Below are 22,813 nucleotides of genomic sequence, written 5' to 3' on the forward strand. Positions count from 1 at the left end.
ATGTGAGAGGAACAGCTCTGCAGACACCCAGGTCAGAGCAGAAGGAGGAGCAGGAGGGGCTCCAGGCACCAGGCCTGAGATTCCCTTGCACCCTATGGGGAAGACCACGGTGAGGCAGGCTGTGCCCCTGCAGCCCATGAAGTTCCATGCTGGAGCAGATCTCCACCTGCAGCCTGGGGACGATTCCATGCCAGAGCACATAGATGTCCAAAAGGAGACTGTGACCTCAGGGGAAGCCCATGCTGGAGCAAGTTCCTGGCAAGACCCGTGGACCCATGGAGAGAGGAGCCCAGCCTGGAGCAGGTTTGCTGGCAGGACTTGTGACTCCATGGGGGACCCACACTGGAGCAGTCTGTTCCTGAGGGACCGCACCCCGTGGAAGGGACTGGACTAGTTTGTGAAAAACTGCAGCCCATGAGTAGGACTCACATTGAAGAAGTTTGTGGAGGTCTGTCTCCTGTGGGAGGGAACCCCCTCCTGGAGCAGGGGAAGAGTTTGTGGAGTCCTCCCCCTGAGGAGGAGGGAGGAGCAGACACAACGTGTGATGAACTGACCACAAGCCCCACTCCCCATCCCCCTGCACCGTTGGGGTGGGAAGAGGTAGAGAATTTGGGAGTAAAGTTAAGCCCAGGAAGAAGGGAAGGGTGGCAGGAAGGTCTTTTTAAGATTTGGTTTTATTTCTCATTATCCTACTCTGATTTTGATTGGCAATAAATTAAACTATTTCCCCCAGCTGAGGAGAGAGTGTGACAGAAAGGCTTTGGTGGGAACCAGGAATCCAGCCAGGGTCAACCCACCACATCTTCATACAAGGACTTGTTCCAAGGACAACTTAGAATTAAGCAAGCAGCTTAAGAAAGAGCCTACATTCTCTCCCATCATCATCATCACTCTTCAAGCTTGTAAAAAGCATTTACTTCAACAGTAAATAGGAGAAGTACTATTTTTAATATACTTAAATCAAAATTAATTTTCCCAAATTATGAAATAAACAATGTTGCCTCTCAAAGGAGAAGCAATCTTTCTGTAGAATCGTAGTATCGTAGAATCGTAGTATCATAGAATCATAGAATTGAGTACAACTCCCTACTCCTCGCAGGACTACCTAAAACTAAATCAAATGACTAAGAGCATTGTCCAGATGCTCCTTGAACTCTGACAGGCTTGGTGCTGTGACCAGTTCCTTGGGGAACCAGTTCCAGTGACTGACCACCCTTTCAGTGAAGAATCTTTTCCTAATGTCCAATCTGAACTTCCCCTGCTGCAGCTTCATCCCATTGGTCATATTGCTGGTCACCAGAGAAGAGATGAGTACCTCCCCCTCTGCTGCCCCCTTGAGGAAGTTGTAGACTGCCGTGATGTCACCCTTCAGCCTTTCTTCTCCAAGCTGAACAAGCCAAGTGACCTCAGCTGCTTCTTCCAAGTCTTGCCCTTGAGACCTTTCACCATCTTGATCACCCTCCTCTGGATGCACTCCAATAGTTGGATGTACTTCTTATATTGAGGCACCCACTACACGGCACCTGTAGTGGTGCAGTGGTGCAGGATAGGACTTTAGCTTTGGAACTTGTTTGGAAGTTTATGATAAAGCTGCCCAGTTGAGGGAAAAAAAAAGAGGAAATATTATTTCTTCTGCAGTTTATTAATCTCTTTCCACAGAAAAAAAAAGTTTAATATGACATGTAACGCATAAAGGAACATAATTTAATGAAATCTTACACAGAAGAGAAACATACTGAAAGAAATGTCGTTATTTCACACTAGTATAGAACTGTACTAGCTGGCAAATTTGAGATTTGCTGCTCTGGAAAAGCAGAACATGAAGATGAACAAAAATGAGCTAAGCCAAATCATTGTTGACAACAGGATTTCATACCAAATTAAAGAATTTCCTCACCAAAGAGATTGGTATGATTTGCAGATAAGTGAAAAAAGTTCAGAAGATAAATGAGAAAGACATAAACACTGAAGCAGTTTTGACTTGGACTTGATGATCTTGAAGGTCCTTTCCAACTTTAGTGATTCTGTGATTCTGTGTGACCCTCTCTCATGGCCCTCAAGCTTCTGCAGTGCTCCAGTTTGGAGGCAGCTTTAAAGAAAATGGTAGTTTTTAAACTGAATTAAAATGAATGCTGCAATGAGGAGAGTGTCCCTGCTGAAATTTATTTTAGTGTGTCTCCAAGATTTTCAGTCTGCTTCAGAGCTGCATTGACATTGATGCATTGACAATGCCTAACTGCTCTCTAGAGCTCTGACACCTCCTAGAAGACACTAGAATAAAGGCATGGGGGAATATGCCTAACACCTTTAACATTTAAAAATGGACAGTGGTGAAGCCACTGAGGCGAAGGGCTACGGAGCGAAGGATCGCGCCGGGGGACCCTTCCCGAAGCGGCCAAACCGCGAAGGCGGCAGCACAGGGAGCGAGAGAGTGCCCCAGCTTCCCCCCCCCGACCCCCGGCCGGCGGAGCGGGCTCCTGACGAGCGGCAGCTCTGACTCAGCGCGGGCGGGGCCCAGGGCGGCGGCGGCCAAAACCCCTCGGCTACAAGAGCAGCCCCCGGGAGCGCGAGCGACCCGGAGCGCGGCGAACAGGGCGTGGCACGTCAGGAGGGCGTGGCGCGTCAGTTCGCGCGGGCAGGGCGTGCAGGGGAGGCGTGCGGGCGGGGTACAGTACAAGTGGCCATCGTCCTCCCAGAGGAGGCTCAGCCATGGTCGCCACTCGGCTGAAAACCGGGGCCAGAAAGAATGTGGCGACACAGACAGAGCTCCCGCTCAGGCACGCGGCTGTCCAAGTATCCGGCTGCAGAGAGTGCCTGAGCCTGTCGGTTGTTCCAGAGACCGACGGGGACACCACCTGCGTGCGGTGCGACCAGGTCAGCGACCTGCTCAGCATGGTGGCACAGCTGAAAGAGGAAGTGGAGAGGCTGAGGAGCATTAGGGAGTGTGCGAGAGAGAGAGGTGGGTGGAGCCGCACCCGGCCATCCCTGAAGCAGGGGCAGCTGGTGGAGGCTCCACAAGCAGCAGGAGATCCCTTGTCCTCTTGCTGCCGGGCAGAAGGAGAGGACCTAAGAGATGAAGGGAAATGGAAGCAGGTCCCTCCTCGGAGAGGTCGGCGAATTCCCTCTGGGCCTCCCTCACCGTCCCAGCTGCCCTTACACAACAGGTATGGGGCTCTGGAATGTGAGGGACAGGAACATGAGGACCTTGACGAAGGTCCGTCCAAGGGGGTGCCTAGGGTGAGTCAACCAGCCCCACGCATCAAGACATCCTCTGTTAAGAAAAAAAGGAGTGTGATTGTCGTAGGTGACTCCCTTCTGAGGGGTACAGAGGGCCCAATATGTCGACCAGACCCAACTCACAGGGAAGTCTGCTGCCTCCCTGGGGCTTGGGTGAGAGATGTCACCAAGAAACTCCCTGGTCTGGTTCGGCCCACTGATTACTACCCACTGTTGGTCATGCAGGTTGGCAACGACGAGATTGTGCTAAGAAGCCCAAAGGCAGTCAAAAAGGACTTGAGAGCACTGGGGCGACTGGTCAATGGAGCGGGAGCACAGGTAGTGTTTTCGTCAATCCCTTCAGTGACAGGGAAGAACGCTGAAAGGAACAGGAAAGCACACCTGATCAACACGTAGCTCAGGGGCTGGTGCCATCGTCAGAATTTTGGGTTTTTTGACTACGGGGCGGTTTACACGGCACTGGGCCTGCTCGCAGCTGATGGAGTGCAACTGACACCAAGGGGCAAAAGGATTCTTGCTCATGAGCTGGCAGGCCTCATTGAGAGGGCTTTAAACTAGAATTGGAGGGGGGAGGGGCTAAAACCGGCCTCACTAGAGTTGAACCTAGGGGTAGGTTCAACGTGCCAGAGTTGAAATCGATAGCCCAGCTCAGGTGCATCTACACCAATGCATGCAGCATGGGCACCAAACAGGAGGAGCTGGAAGCCATTGTGCAGCGCGACAGCTATGACGTAGTTGCCATCACAGAAACATGGTGGGATGCTTCTCATGACTGGAGTGCTGCAATGGATGGCTATAAGCTCTTCCGAAGGGATAGGCAGGGAAGCAGAGGCGGTGGGGTGGCTCTGTATATTAGGGAGTGTTTTGATTGCATAGAAATCAAAGATTCTGAAGACCAAGTAGAGTGCTTGTGGGTAAGGATGAGGGGGAAGGCCAATGAGGCAGATATCCTGCTGGGTGTCTGTTACAGATCACCCAACCAGGATGAAGACACAGATGAGACATTCTATAAGCGACTGGCGGAGGTCTCGCATTCGCTGGCCCTTGTTCTTGTGGGCGACTTCAACCTACTGGTCATCTGCTGGAAGTATAACACGGCAGAGAGGAAACAGTCTAGGAGGTTCCTGGAGTGTGTGGAGGATAACTTCCTGATGCAGCTGGTGAGTGAGCCCACCAGGGGAGGTGCCTTGCTGGACCTGCTGTTTACAAACAGAGAAGGACTGGTGAGAGATGTGGTGGTCGGAGGCCGTCTTGGGCTTAGCGACCATGACATGATAGAATTCTCAGTTGTGAGTGAAGTAAGGAGAGGGGTCAGCAAAAATGCTATCATGGACTTCCGGAGGGCAGACTTTGGCCTGTTCAGGTCACTGGTTGAGAGAGTCCCTTGGGAGACAGTCCTGAAGGACAAAGGGGTCCAGGAAGGCTGGACAGCCTTCAAGAAGGAAATCTTAAAGGCGCAGGAGCAGGCGGTCCCCATGTGCCGTAAGAAGAGCTGGCGGGGAAGGCGACCGGCCTGGCTGAACAGGGAGATTTTGCTGGGACTCAGGGAAAAGAGAGTTTATCATCTCTGGAAGAAGGGGCAGGCAACTCACGAAAAGTACAAGGATCTCGTTAGGTCAAGCAGGGACAAAATTAGAAAGGCAAAAGCCCAGCTAGAGCTCAGTCTGGCCACAGTCGTAAAGGATAATAAAAAATGTTTTTACAAATATATTAACAACAAAAAGAGAGGCAAGGAGAATCTCCATCCCCTACTGGATATGGCGGGGAACATTGTCTCCAAGGACGAGGACAAGGCTGAGGTACTTAATGCCTTCTTTGCCTCAGTCTTTAATAGCCAGTCCAGGTATCCACAGAGTATTAAGCCCCCTGAGCTGGAAGATGGGGATGGAGAGCACAATATGCTCCTCATAATCCAGGAGGAAGCAGTTAAGGACATGTTAAACCACCTGGACACCCACGAGTCTATGGGGCCTGATGGGATCCACCAAAGTGTTCTGAGAGAGCTGGCGAAGGAGCTTGCCAAGCCACTCTCCATCATTTATCAGCAGTCCTGGTTAACAGGGGAGGTCCCAGAAGACTGGAGGCTTGCCAATGTGATGCCTGTCTACAAGAAAGGCCGGAAGGAGGATCCTGGGAACTACAGGCCTGTCAGCCTGACCTCTGTTCCAGGGAAGATTATGGAGCGGTTGGTTTTGAGAGTGCTCACAGGGCATATGCAGAACAACCAAAGGATCAGGCCCAGCCAGCATGGGTTCATGAAAGGCAGGTCCTGCTTGATCAATCTGATCTCCTTCTATGACCAGGTGACCCGCCTAGTGGATGAGGGAAAGGCTGTGGACGTTGTCTACCTGGACTTTAGTAAAGCCTTTGACAGCGTCTCCCACAGCATTCTCCTGGAGAAACTGGCGGCTCGTGGCTTAGACAGGTTTACTCTTCGCTGGGTGAGGAACTGGCTGGATGGCCGAGTCCAGAGAGTTGTGGTGAACGGCGTTAAATCCAGCTAGCGGCCGGTCACAAGTGGTGTTCCCCAGGGCTCGGTTCTGGGGCCGGTCTTGTTCAATATCTTTATTGATGATCTGGATGAGGGAATCGAGTGCTCCCTCAGTAAGTTTGCAGATGACACCAAGTTGGGTGGGAGTGTTGATCTGCTGGAGGGTAGGAGGGCTCTGCAGAGGGATCTGGACAGGCTGGATCGATGGGCCAAGGACAACTGTATGAGGTTTAATAAGGCCAGGTGCCGGGTCCTGCACTTTGGCCACAACAACCCCATGCAACGCTACAGGCTTGGGGAGGAGTGACTAGAGAGCAGCCCGGCGGAAAGGGACCTGGGGGTGCTGGTTGACAGCCGGCTGAACATGAGCCGGCAGTGTGCCCAGGTGGCCAAGAAGGCCAACAGCGTCCTGGCCTGTATCAGGAATAGTGTGGCCAGCAGGAGTAGGGAAGTGATTGTGCCCCTGTACTCCGCACTGGTGAGGCCGCAGCTTGAATCCTGTGTTCAGTGTTGGGCCCCTCACTACAAGAAGGATGTTGAGGTGCTGGAGCGTGTCCAGAGAAGGGCAAGGAAGCTGGTGAGGGGTCTGGAGCACAAGTCTTCTGAGGAGCGGCTGAGGGAACTGGGGTTGTTTAGTCTGAAGAAGAGGAGGCTGAGGGGAGACCTTATCGCTCTCTACAACTACCTGAAAGGGGGTTGTGGCGACGAGGGTGTTGGTTTCTTCTCCCAAGTAACTAGTGATAGGACAAGAGGAAATGGCCTGAAGTTGCGCCAGGGGAGGTTTAGGTTGGATATTAGGAAAAATTTCTTCACCGAGAGGGTGGTCAGGCATTGGAACAGGCTGCCCAGGGAGGTGGTGGAGTCGCCATCTCTGGAAGTGTTCAAAAAACGTGTGGATGTGGCGCTTCAGGACATGGTTTAGGGGACATGGTGGATTAATGGTTGGACTTGATGATCTGAAGGTCCTTTCCAACCTAGTGATTCTGTGATTCTGTGAAAGAGTTAACGAAACCAACATGTAAATCAGTCTTTAGATGTCCCATTCAGAACAACAGGAAGAGTTTACAACCCTTTGAAGTTAAGGTTTTCAAGCTTTCCATATCTTAATCCAAAAGCATTGCTATTTGAAGAATTATTTCTTTCCTGCAGAAAATTACAGTGGGTGTTTACTTCAATGTTTCTTTCTGTTTTCTAGAGGTTTCTTCTAAACCAGCAGAAGCATTAGAACTCATTATTTTTTTCAAATGTAAGTATTTTTTGGTGTTGTTTGGAAAAGGCAAAAAAATTGGCAAACACACTGAAGTGGCTTTAAGGGTTACACAAAACAAGAATATTTTGAGTTTAAATATGGCAGACACATTACCTTTTTGATAAAGTGGTAACTGTGATCAAATCCCAAGTACGTACAGCCTTTCAGAGTTATACAGCTAGGAACAAGGAGACTAGACCAAACCAGCTAGACACGGAGACTGGGATTTATCTCATCCATTTGACTTGGTATTTAAATACTTAAGTGTCTGGTAATCATAGTGAAATTTATTTATACTCAGTGCAGAGGAATGAGCACCTGTCCAGATGCCTGCTTCTCTTCATTACCTCCTAAGTGAGATAAGGATGACGAGTTCAGAAAGATTTAACTTTTGGAGGAGTAAGTTAAGGCTTATAAATACCTCCCAGAGATGGTAAGCTACTGGCAGAGAAATAAGTTTGAATTCCACCTCCAGGTTCTTCTATAGTAATTCTATTGTACAATATGTCCTGATTGTCTCCTTTAAAACAAGTTTGTCATAGAATCATAGCATGGTTTGGGTTGGAAGGAACCTTAAAGATCATCCGGTTCCAACCCCCCTGCTATGGGCTGGAACACCTTCCACTAGACCAGGTTGTTCAAAGCCCCATCCAGCCTGGGCTTCAACCTTCCAGGGATGGGGCATCCTATTCTAGTGCCTCACCAACCTCATAGTGAGGAATTTCTCCCTTATAGATAATGTAAGTTTACCCTCTTTAAGTTTAAAGCCATTGCTCCTTGTCCTATCACTGCATGCCCTTGTAAAAAGTCCCTCTCCAGCTTTCTTCTAGGCCCCCTTCAGGTACTGGAAGGCTGCTATAAGGTCTCCCCAGAGCCTTCTCTTCTCCAGGCTGAAAAACCCCAGCTCTCTCAGCCTGTCCTCACAGGAGAGGTGCTCCAGCCCTCTGTTTATTTTTGTGACCCTCCTCTGGACCCACTCCAACAGGTCCATGTCTTTCCTGTGCTGAGGGGTCCAGAGCTGGACACAGGACTCCGCGTGGGGTCTCACCAGAGTGGAGCACGGGCAGAATCACCTCCCTCGACCTGCTCGTCAAGCTTCTTTTGATGCAGTCCAGGATACATCCTACTTGATTCCTTTAAAAGAGTTGTATGACCCGATTGTCTCCTTTAAAACCCCACACACCTAAGATACGATCTATAAATTCTATAGCTATATACTTCCACACAAACATAGGGACCGGGAAAAGAACTGTGTACAGGCAACATGAAAGGCTTATTTAAGGAAACCTTTCTGCTGTATTTGGATTTGTTTGCTTTGAAAACAAAGGAACTTCTGAGTATAGTTAGTGAGCTGGAAAATAGGCATTAGAAAGTATATTAAGGCAGAAGATATGTCACTGACACTAAAGAGATGAACCAACCTGTTTTCAGCCTTTTGCTATGAGTATCTTTCAAATCCGCTTATGTGGATCCAAATCCATAGTTCAAACCATTGTCCTGTCCAGTATTCCACATCATCTAGCACTTTTCTCTGTATTTATTTAATTTGTTTGCGAAGGTGTAGCAAACAGTGCGCACTACATGTGGTGGCTACACAGAGAAATAGGGAAAGCTCATATACCTTCTGGAAAAGTGTTGCAAAACCCACAACCTCTTTTCTACTGCATGGCGAAGCCCACTGTACATCCACTCCATGGATCACTGCCTGACAGACATCGTGCTGTACTCATGGCGTGAAGAGAGCTCGGGGCAGACAGTGGCCAGAAGGCAGTTCCATCCAAAAGGATTTGTGAAGTTCACTCCAGGCACTCTTTTTCTGACTTATCCTAGAGGCCTGAAACAAAACTGGTTCCTATCTCCCACTCCCACAACTAGGTTTTTATCTTACATGTGTGCACTGCTGCTCAAAGGTGTCTGTATTTTAAAACCATTGGTCGCGTGTGCCAGACACAACCAGTCGGCATCATCTGTGGTTTGCGGCTGTGCCTGTCCCCAGAGGAGGAGAGAGGCTGTCACAGCTCTGCTGGTACAGCAAGAGGCTGAACAGTGCTGAAGGGCTCACCAGCATGACTAGCAACATTACTTCTCCCATGAATGATTTACTGCATTAAATTTCAATAGTTTGGGCCTTGGAAGGAAGAAACTGTAAGTTAAAGGAATGATAATGGTTGCAGTCTTTCAGCAGCTACCATTTCTGCAATGATCTGACTGACATGGGGTGAAGGGAAAGAGGCGCCAGAAGTAGCACATGATCCAAGAAGGACAGCATATGTGTCATGTATTACACTTTTTTTGTAAGAAGCTTCCTTTAAAATATTTATCTCTAAAATTCAGCACCTTTTGACACAGATTAACAATCTATAGGTTGATTACTGTTTTCACAAACAATCAGATAAAACTTGAGCTTCCCTTTCACTTGGCAAAATAACTAATACTGAGCTTGTCAAATCATTAAGCCAGTCTGTGGTTAGATTTACTCTAAACTAACCCATCTGTGGGGAAGCTATATTTGTACTCTTTGAAGTTTTCCATCCAGGTGCCAAAAAGTAAATACCAACTAAATTCTCAATCACTGTAGAGTTTACAATGCAAATATTCAAATTTTCATTTTTTATAAATACATATAAAATAAACGCAAGAAATAGCTGCGGACCCTAAGCAGGGCCATCATGAGAACAGAAGAGGGAAGAAAGGCAGCTGCTGCTTAGGGAGGAGGAAGAAGAAAAACTCATAAACGTGGTGGTAACAACCCGATCCCTATCCCTGACTGAGCTGTGAGATACGCGAAAGGATTTCAGCCATTGTCCAGGTGAGCACATTGTCACCTGGCTGCTCTGATGCTGGGACAACAGGGATACTGACCTGAAATTAGAGGGTAAGGAAGCCAAGCAGCTGGGATCCCTTTCTAGCTCTCATTAGGTGTATAAGTGTTATAAGTCTGTATCCATGTCTCATCATAGATTTGATCAATTGATGTAAACAAATGCATCAAAACCCAAAGACAACCAAAAAGCTTAGAAAAGCTAAAAATTCTCAATTCTATAAGTGATACAAGATACTGTGGTATTTAAATTACAAAGTTGCTATTAAAAAGAGTTGTTACTAAAGATTTTTTGGTATTGCTGTGCTTTCAATAAAAAGGCCACAATTCTTAACCTGCTATTTACCAGCAATGAAGTGATTAGATATCCTAAAACAAAAAAGTATATACCCTCTCCACAGTCAGATGTGGAAAGCATCTTCAAACCTCCACGCTTTTCATTCCTCTGTGAGAAGCAGGAGAGTTTGGGGACCAGCATGTTGCAGCTGTAATCCACCATGTCAAAAAGCATCAATTTTGTTCCTAAGCAACCCTGCACAGTGCAGTAGTTGCTGTCCATAGCTGATAAGGATGCTCAGGGAATTGTTAACTGGCTGCAAGTGGGAGAGATGAAAGTTGCAGAAACTGAGGCCACTAACACAGTAATAAAATTCCTCTTTTATAAAAAAAGGGGGAGATGAACAGTAACAACAATGAGAAGTTAAGGATCCCACTCACTTTACATATGCACTCATACAGAAAACCCTTTTGGTTCATCTTACTGAAAGAAGCAATGAGTTAGGATGCAGCAGACACTTTGAGACTCTGAGCTGTTACACAATGTTAAATTACGTCCTTCAAAACCTCACAGTCTGCCTCTCAGCCATCTACGAGGAATGCCTCGATGGCCAAGCTTGCAAGTGATAACGTGAAAGACTGTTCCCTGTGTATCAGCCAAAACATTTTGAGAATCAGCCAGTACAATGCAAAAAAAAAAAACCCCCATGTCTCTGGATAAACATCTGAAGAAAGTTGGGGTTTGTCCTCAAAATCTTTTTTTTTTTCCAAACTAGAAATTAATCAAAGCATGTTAATGTATTATCATAAAATTAGATCATTGTAAGTATATTCATGGAGTTTCACTTTTTTTTTTAATCCAAAGTGATTTAAAACTGTAGTGGAATATACTCACTTTATTTTAATTTACTGAAGTACTCAAACTAATTAAATAAATTCCTAGAAGTTTATAGTGTCTGTTAATACCATAAGAAGTTTTATCTAAGGAAACTGAGTCTTCAATAATCAGTGAAATTTATTTATGCAGATAGAGATTTTATAACTTTTTTGATTTTATGTTCGTATTATGTTAGATTAGATCATATTTTGAAAAAAATATACAAGTGTTCATAATATTGGGAGTTCTGCTTCATATGTTAATTTTTGATATGAAGTTTTAGTGCAAGCAGTAGTTAGTACAAAGCTGAGCTAGACATCATCTGGCTAAGAGTCAACTCACAAATCACTCCTTAAAGTGAAAGAACTGTGATACAAGATGCTTACCTCAAGAAAGTAACTTTTTCTATAAAGAATCAGGAAAAATCAGGGAAATGTGTTTTAGAGATGTTTAGGAACACAGATTAAGGTAAAAATCAACTAGCAGAGCTATAAACCATGTTTACAGTGGTCATATTACTGCAAAAAAGAAAAAGCAAATGCAGGCAAAGTACTTCTCAAACTTCCCACTTAAGTTTACAAACAATATACATTAAAAAATGAAATAAAGAAAAAATAAAAATTTGAGAAGGAGGTGAATTTACAGTGGTCAAAATTGAGAATTACAGTTTACCTTTTTTTACCACACATAACCATCTTAACAAATTTACTATATATAAGCTAAATATGCGACCTATTGAAACCCTTAAATCCTCAGGTTGGATGTTTCTTTGGAAAAATGGAATCTCCTACCTGACACTGTTTTATAATTTTGCACCCGGTTTCTAAAAACATTTTCATTAATTTAACAATATCTGCATGTTATAACTCACTTTTCTTACATATCTTTTCATGCTGAACTGTTGGTTTGAAAAACACAGTGACAGAAAATTAGGATCAAAAAAATATATTTTCCCCTGGATGCTTTACATGACTCTCTCAGTTATATTACCCTTTTTTTTTTTCCCTTGAATTACTTATTCCTCTTTCCTAAGAGTACGATGCACACAACACACTATCCCCTTCCACAGTGTTATGTGCATATAGGGCATATTGTATTTTAACAAGGCCTGAACCCTTCTAAGATCCATCTGATTCTGACAGAGGTAGGACATACCAAGTTTCAGTACAGTGCTCCACTTACCTTAGCAGTTACTCTTGTGCACATTAAAGCTGTTTTCTAAGGTGACTACGTACCTAGTTTCTCCGCTTACTTGCTTTCAGCTGTTCTCCTTTGTGTTTCTAAGCACCTAAGCCTCTTTGAGAATTCAAGCTGGGCGCCTATCTGAATCCCCAGATACCTAAATGCCTTTAAAAATCTTCCTTGCAGTGTTTGGCTCCTATAAACTAATAAATCCAGGAGATCTCTGTCTGTAGGACTCGACTTCACCGTTAAGCCAACCAGATCAAAGAAACCACTAACATGGATAAAACCGAAAAATCAGGGATGAAATGCAAAATACTGCTCCTAGATACTTTAAATATGCAAAATTTGACTTTGTTCATATTAATAAAATTTCTGGAGTTTTTAGGCAATCTCCCATTTTCTATAACAGTGCAGGATCAAGCCCTAATTACCTACATTTACACAGTGGCTCCAAAGGCTTTTACCTTCAGGACAGAGACCTGCAGACAGGTAGGGAACAATACTGCGCAGCGGAATATAAGAAAGGAACCTGTTTTTCTAAACACACAAAGAACGCGATTCCTTATATGAATAATATCTTTGTATCTTTAATATTTACACAGATAGAAGTTTTTTAATGTTTTGTTAGCTTTTGTAAGTGCACTTAAGTGCTAGAATCTGAACCGATGGCAGCAGAAACTCTGTACTGATGACTGGATACATTAAGATATCCCTTCTAATAATATATAAGGTGTGTCTACACTGGTGTGAGAAAAAGAGTGCACTCTCAGCTGAATTATAATAGAGCTGAATCTTGTTGAATTTTTTTTTTTAAATGAAGCTAAAATATTCTAGGACTGATGTATTGGTCGCATGATCTTCATATGTGCTCATGTTTAAACCTAAGCCTTCATACACCAAATACCTGAGTAAATATTTGTATCCAGTATTTTTCTACAGAACAACACTTACATCTGTTGCACATCAGCTGCTCTAGTCAAAAGCACTATTTTGTATTTCATCTCAATTCACATTTATTTAAGTCTATGCTGTGGAAATAATGCAAATTTCTTTGTGTACTTTAGTGAAAATGGATTTTTTTTGTCAAAACGAAACTCACAACTTTTTTACTTAATAGGGGAATTATAAAATATTACCAGAGGCACATAAAGATCAAAATCATATGCTTCAGCAAAAAATACTGAAGAAATAATGGTAGAATTTAGGTTGCTAATTGTGATAGGGGTCGAAGTCCAAGCATGATAACTATTATTGTTCCGGGAAATGTAGCATAGAACTATCATTTCAAAGCACCATCTATGAATTTAAAAACCTTTCCTCCACTGCATGAGCCATGCAGAAAAAAGACGTTTTAAAGACTATGTCTTGCACAAAAATCTGTGCTCCCATCTATTGCCCAATAAATGATAGGTACAGAAATATACAGAATCTTTTCCATCACTGGCAGCTCTGTTGTCAGGTAACTGATGAAATCTGATAAGGCTGAATCTAAACTTTGTTTCTGTATTTCTAATTTATATTCTCTCTTTTGAACAATCTATCCACTTAACCCCTGCTGAACCAGATTCTTCTCTCATCAGCTTACCATGATGCAAACTATGAACTGCTGTCAGTAGACTATAATGGTGTAAAAATCAAATAACAAAATAGTTCATTAGACTTTCTGTCAAATGTCTGAAAAGTTAATTGTCATCCTGAAGTTGCAAGATGTTCTCAACTTATTTTGGATGATTTTATTTCTGCAGTATTTCTAAGTTCCCATGTTCAGAAATAGGGTTTCCATTTCCAGATTTTTTTTTGCACAGTAGCACTAATACTATATTCATAGATTTACATGGCTTTTATATAGCAAATTTTTCTCCTTAGACAGAGGCACAATGATGTGAGTCAAGTATAGATAGTCATCACTCAGTTTGAACTTCTTGGGCTCGATCAGTTAAGGATTTTATTAAAGTCACAATGTACACTGAGGATTAGTTGAATGATAGGCCATAATTAATAGATCAGACACCAGTCACAATTACTCTCTGAGTCAATTTGTTCTGCTGTACTAAGTCAGCATATTTCTTTGCTACATCCTGGCCCACACCAGTCTGATTGTTCTTATTCTCGACTCACAATAACACAAAGAAACAAAATTCTGTTTCCACCAAAGGAGCAAGTAAATCAGATTCTGAGCAGAAAGATCTTTTTGCTAAGCATCACCTTCATGCTCTTCATAACTGAAGTAAGGAAATTCATGCTCAAGAAAAATAAGCAAAGTAAGCTAACTCCTGTTCCTCTAAGAGATCTGCAGGATTTTTTTTGAAAAGGAAAGCTGGTCCCCAGTGCAATTGAGTAAGAATATAATGACTCCTGTTCTCTGTCAAGCCAACAGCAGCCCAATACACTTTCAGTAATCTTTTTTATTAGAACAAATAACTTATTTTTTTACTGCCATCAAAGTGACCCTTACTTTTGAGTATTTCAAATTCTCCCTGGAGCCTTTTTGAATATCTTATAATGTGCTTTGAAGGTGATTACACTACCCTTTGTCCCTCCTCTGTTATACAGTATTCTAACTATTCAGGCTAAACGTCTTTACTGTGAAGAGAAAATAGATTGAGACATCAAACACATTTGTAAAATACAAAATTCACTAGGTTGTATACAGGAATATAAAAATGGAAAAATGCTATTTGAAACAGGGTTGAAAATATCAAACACAAAATGAATGAATGGCCAATATGTAGGTACAATATACAGAAATAATATTACAACTTTGCTAATCTTTATCTTTATAATATTTATCATAAGATTATTTCCAAACTTTTAATGAAATTGTTCATAAAACAAAAATTTCTAATTTTGTGCTCTCTTCTCAGATTTTATTGAAGTCAATTTTTAAATACAATTTCTGAAGAGATGGATGTTTTCAAACTAGCACACACAGACCATAAGAAACTAAAGGCACTCACAATGGTCAGAAAAGGGAGATAAGATAATGGGTTAAACAACATTTGGGAAAAAAGTGATGCTGTGGAAATTTTATGATGCTCATAATGAAAAAATCTATCAAACAAAGGTCAGAAAAAAAACCTGTTGTGAGGAACATTCAGGTCAAATGAATGACGATGATGAATGAAAGATTTGATCTAGTGGTGAAGGATGAATGAGGAATCTGGAACAAAGCAGCAGAAAAAATAAAGCCAGAAGAGTCTTAATACGAATGTTAAACTTGTCTTAAACAAGAGAGGAAAGGTGCCAAGCTAGCAGACAAATCCCCAAACAGGAACACTATGGAAAGAGGTAGTTTGAAAGAAAAGTGAAGAAAACCAATAGATGGAATATACCCATGGGGATACAATAAGAATGGAAAAAGAGTGGAGATGGGAGAGAATAGAATGTGCAGGAAAATGGAGTCTATTGCCTACTTCCCTGTTCACTGTTTGAGGCTTTCTGTTGTCACATCCAGTCACCTGTTTGGTTATAAAGTCTTCAGGGAATTTGATATATCTTAGATGGGATTTATCATACATATGGGCTATATTAACAAATAATGAAAATGAAGAGTTGCTTCATCTTTTTCTGGAAGACAGACCTCTAGTTTACACAATCAAAGCAATTAAATGAATAGTCTTGTGTTTAAGCTTCCCTTCATAAAGTACTGTGCTTATCTACAAAAGTATTGTATGACTTGACAAAGCTGCACAATGTAAAGCCTATAAATACAGAAGTTTAATATAGCAGTGAGATTGCTTTACAACTAGTCACAGAAGAGCACTGTGTTCCTTATTTAAAGTATAATATCTTTATAAAACATGAACTATGCTATAGCTCTGCCTGATTTGGGAACAAATATTATCCTTACACCATCAAAACCCTACCAGCTATTCAACCTCATCTGTTGGCTACTGATGGAGAAGAAATAAAGTTATTAGATTATCATGTTATAAGGTGACAGCAGAAAGTGACATAGCTGTGTCATTGTGGTTGTAGAAGTTCACAAACCCCCATGTAAGTCTGCCAGCCCTGATTCAATAGACCTGAGCTTTTTTTCTCTGCCAGGTTTTACACTACCCTGTTTCTTGACCTTCATGCCCCTAACTTCTATGCTTTTCATTGTTATCTTGAATTTCCACAAACTGTTTTGTGACCTCTTTCAATTTTATTCTTTTGTCCCTTCTTGTCTCTATTTTACTTTTGGTTTTGGTACAATTAATACTGATAAAACACTAATTTGAATTTTTAAATCAGATAGCTCAGGTTCTGGCAGAGTACATGCTGTTATTCTAGAGTAATCTTTCTCTTCTCTCTCTCTCTTATTCAGCCTTTATCTCTTTCTCACTCTCTCTCTCTTCCTTTCCTTTCTTCCTTTTCTTTCATATAAATTCTCTACATACATACAACTATGTACTACTTGAGCTGAGCAGTCAAGAACAGTTAATAGCTGGGATATCCTTGGGTGCTAAAATGGAGTAATATTTGAAGTCACTGGCACTCTGCAGAGGAAAATGTATTCTATGTTTTTTAAAGACACTTTAATTGCTCAGCAATCATGCAGAACTGAGAAATATAGCTCTGCTTCCAAGATAATAAATTCCCAAATTGCAAAGGTTGCTTACTCAATACCTTTGCTATCTAGCGAAATACAAGAATGACACCAAGACTAAAAAACTCAACTTTATGTTAATCTATTATTCGGTATTAACTCTCATGTACTTCTGTAGTATTTCACATAACCTGCTGTGTGCTACTGTCATTTAAAACATAAAGAATCCATCTAGCTTTGTTGCTAAAAGAAAAAAGTTGTTCATACAGAGTCCATTTATATAGCACTAATTCAGCTAAAACTAAAATTAATAATGAACTGGAGTTTTGTATTAGTAAACAGATGAAAAGCTTTAGCACAGAGCAAAAGTAGCAGTACTAATTACAATCAGCTTTCACTGACTGTTGCTGCTTGTCCTTGTAATTTCCCTCTCTTTTTTGTGCAATTATTCTATCAACTAAAAAGAGTTCAAAGCTTTTATTATGTTAATTCTATTTCAATTGTTCACGTATATTTAACATTTAAACATAATCTTGATGTGGTTAACATGATGTTATCAAAAGGAAATCATCTAGCTAATGCATTGATTAAAGATTTCCCAGAAATTTGTGATGTCTGTCATAGCTTCACTTACAATCATACCTTAACTTCTGAGGGTGAAGCTTTGGATCTCTGTACAACCTGCTCAAAACTTTCTCTGTGCAAACTACATCAAAAAAGGAGTCAAGTATGAATGTATTCTTTTTAACCCTTTTTCTTCCCCTCAGGACCTAAACACTGTATGGCTGTGTACTTGAAAATAGGTTCTTAGGCTCTATTCAAAAAGATTTTTAATGATGTTCAAATCCCGTCAGTACTTTTGAAGATTTTACTCAGACTAATACCTCAAAACCTGTAACTTTAGAATAATACTTTTTTGTGTGTGTGTGTGTGAAAGAAACAGACAAATCATAACAATGCCAAAAGATACCATACCCAGGTCATAATCAATTACAAACCGGCCAGAAAACTGAAGACAAAACTATGTTCAGTACCATGGACAAGTACCGCCCAAACTGTCCATAACAGCGAAAGCAACTTACTCAAAACACACCTTTTGTTACAAAAAACACAGACCAGCTCCTGCTCTTTTATAACAACATGATACATTCTAAATATCAGTACATTCTTAAGACCTAATTTGTTGAAATCATCACAGTTCAAAATAAAAATATGTGGCAAAAAGTATCAGCATCGGAAAATACAGGATTACGGAATTAGTTAGCATGTATAACTTGTTCCTTCTGCTAATTTGTCCCTTCAGTTTGTCAGTACCAGAAGAAAATGAAAAAAAAAAAACCCAAAACCCAGGAACCTAAAAAGCAGATTATAATCCCCAAAGCCCTTGTCATTCCTTTCTAGCATAACTTGCCCTTACAAGTAGTATGAAATATTTACAGTGCACTATATTTATCTTCATTTGTTATATCACGCTGAAGATAAAAGACCTGTATAAAAAATGGTGGTGTAAGACAGTCCCTTTATCTTTTTCAATATTTTGTATGTGCATTTCCCAACTAAATTACAATTGCACATAATAAATCAACTTCTTCATAATAGTTTAACAATGCACTTTCATTTTGTTCAATTTAAAAGTTATACATGTTTCATAAACCTCAACAGTCCCAACAAAATGTGGAAAAAGTTTGACTAATAAAATGATGGGCTTTGTCTTCTTGAAAGTGAAAAGTTTGCCTTTTAATATCTGTAATTACTAAATAACTAGACAATTTCTAAGGAATCAACAAATTTTCAGTTTCATAGACGATACTCTACAGCTCAAAATTAAGAACAGGGAAAAAATTGACTTCTCAAATTAGTCAACCTTCTAAATCCCTGTTATAAGTACAGACAAATGCATTTTGCAACTTGGTGCACAGAATCAGCTGATACAATATGACTCTGGTATCAGAGACTTTATAAAATAATACTATCTCCCATCTTTCCACTAAACCACATTGGAGTCTAATGTCAGCAATGGTATTTTTTAACTCCCAGTTCTCTGGAAGAATTTATATTGTCATTAGAATTATGTTTTAAGACATATGCTTGCTCTGTCATATGTCTCACACTTCCTCAGAGCATCTTCCAGAGTCTGTCACCGGTCAGTGTAGCTTGACACTTGCCATTTACAAGTTACAGGTCCATGGAAATCAAAGGAAATTTATCCAGTGTCTTAAATAAATTCACGAATAACTTTTGTGAAGATTAAGGTATCTATACCTGGTTTATTTTCATGAAAACAAATCACTTTGTAATACCAAACTCAATATCCAAGTCTACATCAATACATCACTTCAAACAAAATGGCAGATCCACATACTTTGATGCATGATCAAATTAAAAGATGGCACTTGGGTTCTCCTTATAATTATCACTATTTTAGCAACATTGTAACAAGTCCTGTCAGTAAACATATTACTCTATTAAAAATCCACTGATAACTCACAGATATTCATAAAGTATACCAACTGCACTATCCAAAACCAAATAAAATGTTAGAGAAAAGTGCAAAGAACCCAAGAGGTTTCAAGATTTTGTTTTGTTTTGTTTTGTTGTTTGCTTTTTCAGTTTATCTGCTATTTTGGGGTCTGTGTTATTTTAACTTCAGCAACACCTTGAGCTCATTTGGATGTGTAAAACATTTAGAAAGGAGTGATGAGTCGTATTCATAAAGTTCTGTTGAAAAACCTTACCCCTGCATTTTTTCTATCAACATTTTTTTAAATTGAGTATTTACCATTTGTGCCAACACACTTGTTGCAATGTTGGCTGTAACCAAACACCAGCTGCACTTACCCCAGTGTTGTCATAGTGACAATGGTGTACCAGAAGGCTGCAGGGATGCTGGTGAACTTGCTGGCTGATGAACCTTTCTCTGCATAGTACATGACTGTGGCAAATATGATGATGGCCATAGTGAGTGAGAAGAGGAGGAAGCCTAACTCCGAGGCACAGCTTTTCAGGGTATAGCCCAGGATGCGCAGCCCCTGTGAGTGGCGGGAAAACTTAAAGATCCTGAAGACACGAAAGACTCGTAGTGTCACAAAAGCCCCACTGACATCCTCGTTATCTGTCATCACCAGACCAATGTAATACGGCATGATGGCGACCACATCAATGATACTCATGACACTGCGCACAAATTTGTAGCGACTAGGGGCCGCCAGCAGACGTAGGAGATATTCAACTGTGAAGATCATGACACAGGCAGTATCCAAACAGAAGAAAGCCACAGCATAGCGCTCTCCACAGGGCAGCTCCTTGATGCGACCTGGGCTTACCCCACAGGGCACTGTCTCCACCACATTGGCAATAACAGAGACGGCAATGAAGAAACCAGTGACATAGTAGAAGACCAGAGCCAGCGTACTGGTGTGTGGGTTTTCAAAGGCCCGCCACATCCTCTGCCGAGCTGTCATTGAGGGCAGGGAGCTTTCAGCTGCATGATCCTGATCAGCATCATCCTGCAGGCGCTCGGCATTCTCACGCCGGCGATCCTTATACTCCTCGTAACAGCAGTCACCAATGATCTCCGGGATGATGCCAAAGAAGGCCAGCTCCTCATCGTAAGCTGAGATGCACTCCTGGCGGGGATAATGAAGCTTCCCAGTACGGTAGAAGTTGAGAATGTGCCGGAAAATGTCAGGGTCCCGATCAAAAAAGTACTGCTGTGTCTCAGGATGGTAGAAGAAGTCCCGCTCCGAACTGCCCAACAGAGTGTCAGGGTAACGCTCTAAGGTGTCCAGCCACGTCTGGAACTGGATGCCACTCACATTCAGCACAATCAGAGAGTCCTGGCTTCGCTTCCTCTCCTGCCGTGGAGCAGCTGGCATGGGACCTGTGGCCACTGGCATCCATCCTATGGCTGCTGCCCTGGCAAAGGGTAACCAAGCTGCTACTCCTGCTGCCATGGTACCAAGCAACTAATACAGCTGAGGGAGTCAATCTAGAGGCAATTCTGGTCCAGCCACTAAAAGAGAGCGGGAAAAGAAAAACACAAATATGCACACACTTTTGAGGCAACAGAATTTCTGAACATTGTTGCAATTCTTCAGTATTAACCAAAAATCTTTTTGCTTCCTTTTTGTTGCCTCCCCTTTTTCACCCCAGAATATCTTTTCCAGGGGCTGGTTAGCCAGTCAGGACAATAAATCAGAACACTTGGAAATCAAGGTATTCAAAGCAGCTACTCTAGAAGCCAGATCCTTTGGATACAAGGTCCACGCGAGGCCCCTGGATGGAAGCAGCGGTCCACAAAGCACTAACCCCAGGAGCCGCCTAGTAGCTCTGGTGCAGCGGTGCAGCCACCTGGAAGGAGATTTTCTTCCACGCGCGATGCAGCCGGTCCGCCCGCCCCTCCTCCGCTCCCCGCCCGCTGCCGGAGCCGGGCCGCGGCCGCCCGCGGAGCCCTTCCCGGGCGGGCTGCAGCGCGGCCGCCCGGCGCCACCGCCCGCTCGCCGTGGCGGGGCGGAGGGGAGGGGATGGGCCGGGCGGCCGCCCCCCCGCCCCCATCCCCAGCCGCAGCCCTGGAGCAGCAGCGGGGCCGATCCTCTCCCTGACCTTGATCGCCGCCCCGGGGACTCCTCCTGACCCCCGCTCAGGGCCGGGGGAGCCGGCGGGGCAGGGGGAGGAGCTCCGGGCGGCAGCATTAAACTTTAAGGCAAGTTTTCCGTGTAGGGAATGCGTTGAAGGGCAGAGGGGCGCCGGGGAAGGGGCGCCGGCAGGTGGGAGCGCCCCAGAGAAAGGAAGGGGGAGGAGAGGAGTCTCCCCCCGGGACGGGGCGTCGAGGCACGGACAGGTGCTGATCCGGAGCGGGGAGGCGGGGGCCGGGCAGAGCCGCGGCGGCTGCGGCGGGGATTAGGAGCGGGGCTTTGGGGGCGCCCGCAGAAGGTGGGATGCGTGGGGCATCCTCGGGAGCGGCTGAGCGGGCGGCGACGGGCGAAGCCGGGGGAGGCTGGCGGCGGAGCGGGAGCGGGGCAGGGGCTTCCCGTCGGCGGGGGAGGCCGAGGCGGGCGGGGGGCCCGGAGGCGGGCGCGGGGCAGGGGCGCGGGGTACGTAGCGGCTCGGCGGTCGTCGGTGGATCATCCCCCTCCCCCCCCCGCCTCCTTCCTCTCGCCCCTTCCCCTCGGCTCTGCTCTCGCATCCCTCCGGACGTGCCCAGCCTGCGGCACCTACCTGGGAAAGTCTGGCGAGAGCGCTCAGTTGCACAGAGACTTTTGGAAATACGGGCTCTGCCGCTAGGTCTCCGCGCCCCGCCGGGGACGGCGGGGAAGTAGTTGCTCCTGAGAAAAGCTTGATCGCATCCAAAGGGACATCGATAATAAGGCTTTCCCCCACCCCCACCCCCCTCCGCCACCGCCGAGCGCCGAGCAACAAGTTCAAGGGGTGGGTGGGGGGAAAAACAACGTAATCGCGCCTGGCAGCTCGGCGGAGCACGTCCTTTCGGGGCGCGGATCCTGCGGCGCGGGGCTGCCGTCAGGCGCGGCTGCGGCCGCTGCCCCTGCCCCTGCCGCGGGGCTGCCGGGGGCTGCGGGCGGCGGCGGCGGCGAGGCCCTGGCGCGGCCGGGGGCGGGGGGGGGGCTTCCCGCTGCCTCCCCCGCGGCGGGCGGGCCATGCCGCCGCCGCCGCCCGCGGGCTAGGGGCGCAGGGGCGGGCGGCGGCGGGCGGCGGCGGAGCGGGGCGCGGGGGGGCGCGGGGCGGGCGCGGAGGGCATCGCTCCGCGGGCGGAACAAAGGGGCTGCGGGCGGCTGCGCCGGGGCAGGCGAGGAGCGCCTCTGTGTGTGTGCGTGCGTGCGTGTGTGTGTGCGTGTGTGTGTGTGTCTGCGGGGCCGGCAGCGCCGCACAGACACGCTGGAGTTGGCGGTGTTTCGGGTAGGGATCGGGCGGCGGGGATGGCTGAGGTGAGGTGTCTAGGGGATTTCTGGGAGCGCTAGCTCCTTTCAAGGGAAGGGGAACGAATCACTGAGAGAAGGGGAAGGGGGCTGAGATGCCTGGCAGTGAGGTGTGGCGGTGCTGCTCACAACCCGCCCCGAGCCACTCCGGAGTTCTCGCTGCGATATCCAAATGGCTCTTACCAGCTTTGGGAAAGGCGAGAGCTGGGACGG

The 22,813-nt window shown here is 44.7% G+C and overlaps 1 protein-coding gene across 1 annotated transcript in view; it reads right to left on the reverse strand.

Moving 5' to 3' along the window:
* Nucleotides 1–20,620, reverse strand: part of KCND2 (potassium voltage-gated channel subfamily D member 2) — a gene marked incomplete at its 5' end in the record, with an annotated part of 302,181 nt that extends 281,561 nt beyond the window's left edge. The window contains one exon of the mRNA XM_081999845.1: nt 19,506–20,620. Within this exon, the coding sequence (XP_081855971.1) occupies nt 19,506–20,620 (1,115 nt within the window). The remainder of the gene's footprint in view (nt 1–19,505) is intronic.
* Between the last annotated feature and the right edge of the window lie 2,193 nt (nt 20,621–22,813).

Source organism: Phaethon aethereus, assembly GCF_964289735.1.
Source record: "Phaethon aethereus genome assembly, chromosome: 1".
Lineage (NCBI taxonomy): Eukaryota > Metazoa > Chordata > Aves > Phaethontiformes > Phaethontidae > Phaethon > Phaethon aethereus.